Consider the following 11,298-nt stretch of genomic DNA (forward strand, 5'->3'; position numbering starts at 1 on the left):
GGGCAAGGAGACTGTGTTTACCTCTCTGTCCTCTCAAAATTAGCTTGAAGTAGCTGCCATGGAGGTGAGGAAGCAGACAGGAGGAGGCGAGGACACAGGCAGGAAACAAGATAAAGCCAAGGAGAAAGCTGACGTAAGAGACGTGTCACTTGCTTAAAAAGAGCAAACGTGGCTCAGAAGAGCCCCAGGAGTTGGAGCAAAGAGAGACACTTAGAAACTCACTTACAAGATTCGTGGTGTCCACAGGATAAAGTGCAAACCATTTCTTTTTTTTTTTTTTTAATTTTTTTTTTCAACGTTTATTTATTTTTGGGACAGAGAGAGACAGAGCATGAACGGGGGAGGGGCAGAGAGAGAGGGAGACACAGAATCGGAAACAGGCTCCAGGCTCTGAGCCATCAGCCCAGAGCCTGACGCGGGGCTCGAACACACGGACCGCGAGATCGTGACCTGGCTGAAGTCGGACGCTTAACCGACTGCGCCACCCAGGCGCCCCACCATTTCTCAGGATAAACACAGCTTTTTTTTTTTCCCGCCCCCTCCCCCAACCCCCCCCCCCCCGAAGTACTAAGACCTAGCAAGTATTTCTCAGGAAAGGCACTGAGGAAAGGGATCGTGTTCTAATAGCCAAAATCCTTGCACCACCGCTCCACTCGGCCGCCCACGGGGACACAATCCTCACGGGCACCCCGAGCCCCTCCCACGCGCTGCAGCTCGGGGGGGGGGGGGCACGTTGTGTGGCCCTGGGGTCAGTGTGCCACACGCATCCCGCCCGCCCCATTTGCTAGACGGTTCCCACGTCGGGACGAGCCGGGACGGAGCACGTGCCCGTCTGCAACCAGAGCCAGCGTCCGTGTGCCCGAGACAGTAACGCTCACCTGGGAAGGGCTGGCTGGGGACCCCGGGACACCACCCCACAGACTGTGCTCAAGGCGGACCCCCAGCCATCTGCCACCATGGAGCGGCCAGACCCACCGCGCCCGGCGCGGCCCGTGTCTGCTCTTCACCATGTCCCCAGGGGCACCAGCCACACGGCCACCCTCAGTCCCCAACCTCAGCGAGCCAGAAATGCCCATTTCTTCCTCCTGATGGCAGGGACCCCGTGTCCGTCTGGAGTCCTCGTTTCACCCAGAGGCCAAACAAAGTCTCCGTCAACACCCCCCTAGTGGTTCCAGGGACCGGGTCTAGGTTCCGGAAGCCCAGCAAACCAGAAGGGTTCATTCCCACCACAGCCTTCGCCATGTGTCCAAATGGCATCTGGTCCCCTGCGGGCAGTCCCTGCAGACCTCGACTGGACCTCCACGGTCTTTGTTTCTTTTTTACTTCTTTTACTGTTTATTTAGTTTGAGAGAAAAACAGAGCGTGAGCGGGGGAGGGGCAGAGAGAGAGGGAGACGCAGAATCCGAAGCAGGCTCCAGGCTCCGAGCTGTCAGCACAGAGCCCGACGCGGGGCTCGAACCCACGAACCGTGAGATCACGACCTGAGCCCAAGTCGGACGGACGTTCAACCAACTGAACCACCCAGGTGCCCCTGCACCCCCATGGTCTTGACCTCAGGGCCTCCTGAGGTCGCCCGTCCAGCCACGTCCGCACCACACCCAGCCGGGCAGGCAAACGTTCTGGGACTCCCAGCACCTCGAGGGAGCCCCCTGCCTGCTCACCGCGCAGAAATGTTTCCCCTCTGCCCCTCACCCCCGACGTTCAGGGCACGCGGCCCCCACCTGTGACTCCCCAGTGCACCTGGGAGGACCCTGTGTGGCCTCCGTCACCGACGGCACATGGCGATTCGGGGCGTCTCAGCTCAGCGCTACCCTCTCCTCCCTTGGAGCCAAACGTCAGGCCCTTGGTCGCACGCTTTCTGCCGCAGCGAGACGCAGCAGCCTCCACGTGTCCCCTGCCTGAAGAGAGGGGTCCAGGGAGACCGGGAAGGGGGCCAGGCGGGGGAATCTGCAACATGGACCCACAGCCTCTCACTGCCCCACAGGCTAAGCGAGAGGGTGTCCAACACCTTGCACCTCGACCAGCTACGTGCTCACTTCAGCGCCCCGCCTGCCCGGACGGCTTTCCCGACGAGACGCCAGCCTGAGGACGGTCATCTTGCCTACGTCGTGAACCTGCCCGGCGATTTCCCCCACCGACGTGCGAACTCGCGGTTTCTCACGCCAACAGCAGAACGTCAAGTCCCCAAGAGCTAAAAACACCGTGAGACCGCCCGTCTTCTCAAACCCGGATCTGACGCTCCATCGAGACGCTTCACTCCAGGCAGAGAAGGCAGGACGTCCGTGCCCTCTCTGCTCTTTCCCTCGGCCACTGTGGTGCCATCTGCTCTGACAACACGTGCTCGAGTCTCTTTTCCAACACGTGTCGGTATTTTGTCTACCCTGAAGTTCACGGACCTGCCTCTTTGCGGATCGGTACACCGTTAAGCGGCGGGGCGTCTTGGGCGGTATTTCTGCGTCAAAGGAACCCTCAAAACCAGCGTCCCACAGCAGAAGTGAAGGAGACCGGCTGCGGGCTGTCGGGGGCCCCCCTCATTCCTTCCTAGAAGCAGGGTTTTCTTTAATGAATGACGAAAGCAATGCAGGTGCGTTCTGAGCCTTTGGTCTCACGTCGGCACAAGCCCGCGGTGGGTCCCCACGATCCCCACCACCTCCCTGCCGCCGGCCTCCCTCGAGACTCACTGCTCGGTCGGGCTTGGGGTGTGGCATCCGAGCCAACCTCACCGATTCACCCGTTCATGCGACACACCGTCCCCCTCTCGAAAGCAAATCGATACGTGTCTGTCTGCCTTCCTCCTACATGCTTCTGCCTCTTCCTTTACCTCTTCTCTAAAGAGCCACCCCCCACACCGCATCCTGCAGGTCCCTCCCCCCCCACACCTGGGGCCTAAGCGTGCCGGGGACGTCAGTGATGTGAGTCAGAGTATCACTTAACCCTTTGCGACAGTCTGGGAATTAAAAATCTACGTTGGTAGGGATTGTTTTTTTAATTTTTTTTTTAATGTTTATTTATCTTTGAGACAGAGAGAGACAGAGCATGAACAGGGGAGGGGCAGAGGGAGAGGGAGACACAGAATCTGAAACAGGCTCCAGGCTCTGAGCTGTCAGCACAGAGCTCGACGCGGGGCTCGAACTCACGGACCGTGAGATCATGAGCTGAGCCGAAGTTGGCCGCCCAACCGACCAAGCCACCCAGGCACCTCTATATTGGTAAGGATTAAGAGATTAAGAGGTACCAACTACCAGTTATCAAGCAAATAAGTCTCGGGGAAGAAAAGCACAGCCTAAGGAAATCCAGGGGATACGGCTGGAGCGACGTCCTCCCACAGCGCCAGGCGGTGACTGCTGAGTCACACGCACGACGGTCGATTCTCCGCGTTGCACACGTGACCCCACCCGGACACGGTACCCCCGCTCCACCTCAACAGTGACCGTTAGGACATAAAATAAATAAGACAACTACCGAAGGCATGTTTAAAAATCTACACTTCAGCCCCTGTTCGGCACCATTTCCCATCGCTGCTGGAAAATTTCAGGCCGAGGAGATTACGGACGAGGACGTCCTTTCGCCCACCTGTTCAACGCGGGTTTGAACTCACACGGGCACCGTTTTCGAGAACGACAGTCCTGGAAATGCACCACGTCACGGTTCCCTTGATAACTGGCTCTAGCTCCCTTTGTCGTAAGAACGCGGTAAGAAGTTCACAGAACACGGAAACCCGCGCTCATCGACTGTGTCCGTGGTCCGTAAGGCTTCCGGTCAACGGCCAGCTACTGCTGGCAGCCAGATTTTGGGGAGTCAGAGTCCTAAGTGGAGCTTCTACTGCGTAGGGGGGAGGTCGGCGACCCCGTCCCTTGTGCTGTTCAAGGGCCAGATGTGTGGAGCACCAGTCATACGCTAGGCTCTGAGCTACAAGTCGAACGAGGGCCTCTCCGTACTCAACGGTCAGCGAGTCTGGAAGACGAAAGAAGGGACTGGTTTTCAGGTGTTATAAACAACCACGAGCGGCCACGCGCATGGGCTGATCAGAATCCAGACCCTGCCCGTTTCTCCTTGTGAGATCTTGTCTGAGCCTCACTTTCTGCATCTGTAAAATGGAGTTAATAACAAACCCCAACCAGTTAGGTTTATCTGAAAAGTCCCCCCAGAAATCATTGTCCTGAATCACTCAGCACAGTGGCCGTACAATAATTACTCCCAAAACTAGCCATCGCTATTATTGACCAAAGTATTTCCTACGGCACTTTGAATTACTGAAGGAAAAAGACAGACAGACAAACAGATACGCGATTAAATTATTTTACCCTCGGGCAAAGTGCCTTTCGGGGGTATTCCACAGTCTTGAGCATACTTGAACACTGATTGTATCTTTGCAAGGTCCAAAGAACCATACCATGTACTGGAGAGAAATCAAAGCTACGTAGAAAAATACACAGTGTGGCCCCTAGAGGAACTTAAAGTTTGGGACAGGAGAATCTAGGTTTAGAATGTAACCCCCAGAAAAGGTTGAAAACGGACGCGCAAAAGGTATGTGTCCAAATCCCTTGCACGCCTGTGTGTCACCTTATGGGGGGCGGGCAGAGGGGTCTTTGCGGATGCGACTGAACAGGATGGGAGATGATGTGGATTGTTCTGGTTGGTTCCCCTGCAAGTGCGTGCTTCTACAGGGAGGCGGGGAGACTTTACACACAGACACAGAGAGGAGAGGCTGAGAACGGAGCGGAGAGGCGGGTAGCACCAGCCAGGAAGACTGCAGTGAGGCTGCCGGTGGCCAGGTCTGCGGGCAGGCGGCCACCAGAAGCTGGAGGAGGCAAGACACGATCTCCCTTGGAGCCTTTGGCTGATACCTTGATTTCAGCCCTGCGATATTAAGTTTGGACACCTAGCCTCCAACACTGCGAGAGAATAAATTTCTGTTTTTTAAGTCCCCACGTCTGTGGTAATTTGTGAGTGGAAGGATGGATGGAGGGAGGGATGGATGGAAGGGGAGAAGGGAGGGAGGAAGGAAGGGAGGGAGGGAGGAAGGGAGGGAGGGAGGGAGGAAGGAAGGGAGAAAGGGAGAAAGGAAGGGAGGGAGGGAGGGAGGGAGGGAGAGAGGGAGGGAGGAGGGAGGGGGGGGGGAAAAAGGATGGCTAGATGGATAGCCTGATGAACAGAAAGACAGATGAATGGGTAACGACCGGTTCAACGAACGGAGGAGTGGCTTCAATGCCCAGATGACACAGAAACATAGGGTAGTAGAAGCTTCTGCAGTAGGGTATTTTTGGAGCTTTTGTTTTGTTTTTCTTTTTTTTCTTGGCTACCGAAATGGAACCAATTAAACAGATCCTCATACTCAGAATCCTACCTTTCTTTGCGTGTAAGTATTTGTTATAAAACCGTATCTGTTGTTTAACTTTTCTAATTTGGAGGAAATGAAAGTCAATGACCCCCCTGTTCCCCAGCCCTTTAACATTGACGTGTAAGCAGCAGAGTCCCCCCACGTCTCCGCCTCTCACACAGGCACCGGCCAGCTCCCTCCTGGATAGTTCTGCCTCCCGGCCAAGCCCGGACAAGGGGCGGCTGTAAACCAGAGCTGTTTCCGGTCCAAGGCTGTACCGGATTTCTCCTGACACTCCCTCCACGGAGGCGGGGGTTCTCCCCTCTCCGACACCCCTCTCTGGTCCTGAGACGGGACCTGCATCGCTGCAGTGGCTCCTCTCCCAGCCCCCGGGGTCGCCGAGGGTCCGCTTCTCACTGCCACGTACGTACAGGAGAACCCACCCTGGAGGACGCAGGTGCGGGTCACGACAAGCGACCTAGACGCGGTGACCTTCCTGTGTTCGTGGAAACGTGCCCGCTCCCCGCCCACCTCCCGTGTTCTCATTCCTTTGTCTTGTCAGCCCCCACTTTCCATATCGCTGCCCCCCCCCCCGCCCCAGAAATGAACAGCAGCGTATAAAAACACAGTCCTGGTTCACATCAAGTTCCCGACAGGACTAGACCTACACGTAAGACACAAGCTCTCTGGCAACCGGACAGAAGACCATTCTCCAGGGAAGTCTGGGACCAGAGGACAACGTGGCCAATCACTTACTGACCTCATATCATCTCTAGGTCCCCAGGATAGAAGTACCAACAGCCGAGGGCCTGGGTGGCTCAGCTGGTTGAGCGTCTGACTTTGGCTCGGGTCATGACCTCACTTTTCATGGATTCGAGCCCCGCTTCGGGCTCTGTGCGGACAGCTCGGAGCCCGGAGCCTGCTTCGGATTCTGTGTCTCCCTCTCTCTCTGCCCCTCCCCCACTCACACTCTGTCCCTTTCTCTCTCTCTCTCAAAAATAAACATTAAAAAAAAAGTTTTTTAAAGGAGTACAAACAGCGAAGCTTTATTTTTACTTGCTTTTCAATCCATAGAAGAGTGGGTTTGCTCTGTGACCAATCACCGCCTGCTCACGAATTACGTGAGGTTCTAGGACATCAGCCTGGAATTAAAATCTGCATTTCTGTTCATTCAAGGATTCATATTTGGAAAGAATGAGAGCGATACAGTAAAAGCAACAACACGCTGAAGCAGATATTCAATATTTGGAAGTCATCTCCGTTTTTTCATCGGCCCCAGACCCACTGGGCACTTTGGGTTACGCGCACGTGTCCGTGCGTGTGCAGACCTACATTCGCTTCCAATTAAAATCCTTCAAAACAGAGTCCATATTCGATGTCAAGCTGGTCTAAAACTTTCAGGTGGTCAAAGAATCTCAGGGGAGAAATGCAATGTGCACACGCGAGCCAGAACGAGCCATCCCTGCATTTAGAAATCACATCTGCACCAGGAAATTTTATATAACATGATGGAATGGCGGGGGGGGGGGGGGCACACTTTTTCCTGTTCTTCGGTATATTGGGAAAAATCACCGAATAACCGACCTCGGGCTCAGCACTGTGCTTGCCGCTGTAGGAAAATCCACACAGCACTGACTCACTTCTGAACAGTTTGGCTGAGTTAAGGTCTCTAAATTCAACACACAAAATATGCCACATGCTGGGCTGATGGCATCATTTCACACGCTGAGACTCCCCCCCGCCCACCCCCACCTCGCACAGGCCCTTGTTTTAAGGACATTTTTCAGGGTTTCCACTTGAAAAAGTTGAATGGCATCGGGGAAAATACAGTCTTCTCCAACACTGCCCAATCTCATAAAGAAATCAGTAACGGAGCTACGTACACACCCGAGGAAACGTGAGAGTTAAGTCATATTTACCCAGCTATTCTGGACCTTTCTCAACAACATAAAAACAGAGAAGCCTCTTCCTTTCAGAAAATCAAGTGACAGCCAATAAAGAAATATGCCTCACAGCCATATGCAAGACCGCTGCTGTTGCTGTGAATTGGTTTTTTTTTTTTTTTTCTTTAACCTCGCGTCTGCCTGGGTTGGATTCACTGAATTCATCAACCTTGTCTTTGGTTCCGTGTGCACACCATAAATCCCGGAGGCCCTGGTCCTCCGGACTGCTCTAACTCCTAATTAGGAGCCGTGAACCCGCTCCAACAGCACTTGAAAAGACGGCGAGCGGGGTGGGCGACCCTCCCCTCCCCGGACCACAGCAAGCGAACGGTCCTCGTCTGGCCTCGGATCCCGGCCTTCCTCACCTCCGCGATTCTGCAAGAGCTCGCAGAGATTTCCTGTCATTAAAAGGCTCTGTGCATGACAAGTGGCTTTGAAGTTTCGGAGCTCTCCTCTCGAAAATCTTTTCAGAAAAAAATCTGTCGACGGGGATTGGGGGGCACCCACTGAAGCCTGGCACGAATCTCCACTTTCCTCCTAACATGATTCCCTGCAGGAGGCAGGCGCTGGGAGGGGACCGCTCACAAAACCGAGAGTCCGGATCGATAAGGAGAAAGAATTGCTGGTACTTTCCACCGTCTCCGGCGTGAACCACGTAACTCCTCCTTCAAGGAATTAGCGCCCTGAGCCTCCAAAGCGGCTGCTGGATGCGGGTCTGGGTGCTGACTGCAGGGGAAGGGGGCACACGGGGCAGGGGTCCCTGCCTGCACTCAAGGCTCCGGGTCGGGGCCCTGCTGACAAGTTGCGGTCAGAACTCCGCGGCGAGGCCGTGCGGACGCTGGCGCGGCCCCGCGGCCCCGGAGGGCGGGAGCCTCGACCCCGCAGGACACCCCTCCCCGAGGTCCTGGGGGCAGTGGGGTCACTCCGGGGCCCCGTTTTCGGCAGCCCGCCAGGCACTGAACGCATTCCCGTACACAGGAGGGCTCTGGAATGCTTTCCTCACAGGTCGGCGCCGGCAGGGAACGCGCCAGGTGCACGCTCCGGGGCCCTTCCAGGTCATTCCAAGCCCCCTCCCCCGGCAGGGCCCGCCTCCCCTCCCCTCTGCGGCTTCTCCGCGGCCCCCTCCCCCGACGCAGGGCTATTTTTCCCGGCGTCCGTCGCCAGTCTCCCCGGGGACCTCGCGGCCAAGTCCCCCCGGGAGAGACCTGCAGCAAGAGGGGCCGCCGGCGCGCGTGCACACGCGCACACGACACCCACGCCCTCCGTCCCGGCCACCCCAGCCACGCGCGCTCCCGCACCCTCACTCGCGGCAAAGTTAGTCCCGGGCCGGAGGCGGCGGCGGCGCTCACCTTTGGAGAGCAGGGCGGCCAGGCTGATGAGCACGGGGGACCAGCGGTGCCACGGCGTCCCCATCTCAGAAGGGCACATCCCGGAGACCCGAGCGCGGCTCCTCGGCTCCCGGCGCCGTCGGGGCGCGGACCAGCGGCCGCCGGGCCCGGGTTGGCCCCGGGGGTGGAGGCGGGGGGGTGGGGAGCGCGGCTAGGGGCGCGAGCAGCCGCGGGGCCCTGCGCCCTCCGCCCGCCAGCCCATGGCCGGCCGGGCGACGACCGCGCGCGGCTCCGGACTGGCTCCCCCGAGGCCGGCGCGCGCCGCAAACCCCACCCTCGCCCCCGCGGGCGCCTCGCTAGGGTCCGCGCGGGGTCGGGCCTCCCGCTCGGCGGGCGAGGGGGGCCGCTCGGGAGCGCGGGAGCCCGGTAGCGCGCGCGGCGGCGGGGCGGCGGGGCTGCGGCGGCGGCGCGGCTGGCGGGCGCGGGGCCCCGGGGGGTGGCGGGCGCGCGGGGGGCGCGGGGCGCGCGGGAGCGACGGTCCCCATGCCGCCCGCTGCCAGAAGTTGGCGGCGCCGCCCCGCGAGCATCGCTCCGGCCCCCGCCCGCGGCCCCGTGCGCTTGCGGAGCGCACGGCCGGCTCGGGAGACGCGGCCCCGGCGCGCGGAGGAGCGGCCGCCGGCTCGGGGACCCGCGCGGTGGCCCCGCTCGGCCGACACCGCAGCCGGCGCGGAGCCGAGCGCCGCCGAGCCCTGCGCGCCTGGGAGGTTGGGGGGGTGGGGGGTGGGCTTCGCCTTCCGAATTTGTCTGTTTTTGAAAAGCCCCACCCTTTCGGAGTGACAGCCGTGAGCCCCAATCCGCGAAGTAGGGCCCACCTCTCCCCCCCCCCAACCCCGGGGCCGCCCGCTCGCCCCGCCCTCGCCGTCCCCCGCTCCTCCCCGCGGGTGCGGCTGGGAGGGGTTGCCGGAGGCGGCTGGAAACCCCGCCCGCCCGGAGCGCCCCGAGCCGGCCGCCCAACCCCCCCCAACAGGTGGCGAGACGGCCATCTGCCTCCCCTGCGTCCCCAAACCTCCAGCGAAGGGCCAGCCCTCCGGCCTGGGGGGTACCTCGTGCGCTCCGCCGGCCAGTGGACGCGAAGGTCGCCACAGAGGGTCCCTCGGCCCGCCCCGGGCATCCCCGACTACCTCTGAGGAGGAGGGCCTCCGACAAGCCATCCGGCCCCCAGCCCCCGGTGCTGGAATGACCACCAAGTCAGGGACCCTGAAGGGATTCCATCTTGACCACCCGCCCCCCCCCCCCCCCCCCGCTAACCCCTTCCCCCCGGGCCTACTGGAACTGGGAATTGATGGGCTGAGGGCCAACGTGGCCTTGAGCATATCAGACACAAGGTTCTAGGTTTATACCTTCCTGGATCCCTAATTAAGACAGCCCTGAAACCGAGATCACTAAGCATCATCCTCTGAGTTTAGTCCAAGGACCCCTGCGCTCCATGTGAGCCTTTGAATTAACCGGATCAAAATCAGAGAGACAGAGAAAGCATTCTGAATATTTTGAAAATACTGTAAAACAACAACACCCAAATCAAATGAGGCGAATTTACCCAGTAGGTGAAAACGGGTCTTTATCATCCGGCTAACAGAGCAGATGTTTTGATTCTAGATGCCGTGGTTGTGAAAATATGCCAAGGGTTTCAGGGTTTTTAGCTTTCAAAGTTTCAGGGAAGATCAGACAGGCGGGTGCTTGTCTCCCCAGGACGGTCTCTGCGTTTCTCGGAATGTCTGTCTGTCTTTCTGTTTTTCTTTCGTCTGTTTCCTAAACATCTGCTCCTCCTCTCTGGGTCTCCTACAGCATGGTAAAGAGTTAATGCAGCAAAGAACGTTAAGAGGTTGTGTATTTCAGCACTCGAAACTTGGGGAAGCGTCCCCATCACTTGGAAGCTTGTTAAAAATGCTGCTGACGAGGGGCGCCTGGGTGGCTCAGTCGGTTGAGCGTCCGACTTCGGCTCAGGTCGTGATCTCGTGGTCCGTGAGTTCGAGCCCCGCGTCGGGCTCTGTGCTGACGGCTCAGAGCCTGGAGCCTGTTTCCGATTCTGTGTCTCCCTCTCTCTCTGCCCCTCCCCCGTTCATGCTCTGTCTCTCTCTGTCTCAAAAATAAATAAACGTTAAAAAAAAAATGCTGCCGACGAGCCCACCCCAGGAGCCTCTGATTCGGCAGTTCTGGGTGGTATTCCTAAAAGGGGCTTCAGGTGAAGCTGACACAGCTGGTCCCAGGACCCCTGGCCTAGCTCACGATACTCACCTCCAAGATGGGGAAACTGAGGGCTAACCCCTGCCCACCTGGCCTCCTCATGGCAAGGCCAGAGTCTGCACTAAATGCAGATTCCAGGTGGCCAGAGTCGGTTTTGATGGGAAACAAAGACTGTCTTTTGAGCATTTCCCCAATGTGTAGACTAGAATTAATAGTCCCCGTTCTTTATTAAAAACAACCATCTTCTATTCTGAAATCAAAGTAAGTTGTTTTTATTTCTTCCAGAATTGCAATCATCAGATGCTCCTTTATGGGGAGGCGGCAGGGAGGGGGGGGTTCATTGCAAAAGATTTCTCTGTGTCCTTAGGGCCCAAAATGTGAAACCATTTCCCCGTTATGCAGAGCTGGCCAAGTTTTTTCTACTCTTCGGTGCGGACGCTTTTTGGGAAGCCGAAACTCCAGA

General features: G+C 58.0%; 1 protein-coding gene across 1 annotated transcript in view; it reads right to left on the reverse strand.

Annotated features, from left to right (window-relative positions):
* Positions 1 to 8,711, reverse strand: part of TMEM132D (transmembrane protein 132D) — a 557,096-nt gene extending 548,385 nt beyond the window's left edge. The window contains exon 1 of the mRNA XM_030292284.1: positions 8,613 to 8,711. Coding sequence (XP_030148144.1) covers positions 8,613 to 8,691 — 79 coding nt within the window. The 5' untranslated portion in view covers positions 8,692 to 8,711. The remainder of the gene's footprint in view (positions 1 to 8,612) is intronic.
* Positions 8,712 to 11,298: the final 2,587 nt, after the last annotated feature.

The sequence above is a fragment of the Lynx canadensis genome, chromosome D3, assembly GCF_007474595.2.
Source record: "Lynx canadensis isolate LIC74 chromosome D3, mLynCan4.pri.v2, whole genome shotgun sequence".
NCBI lineage: Eukaryota > Metazoa > Chordata > Mammalia > Carnivora > Felidae > Lynx > Lynx canadensis.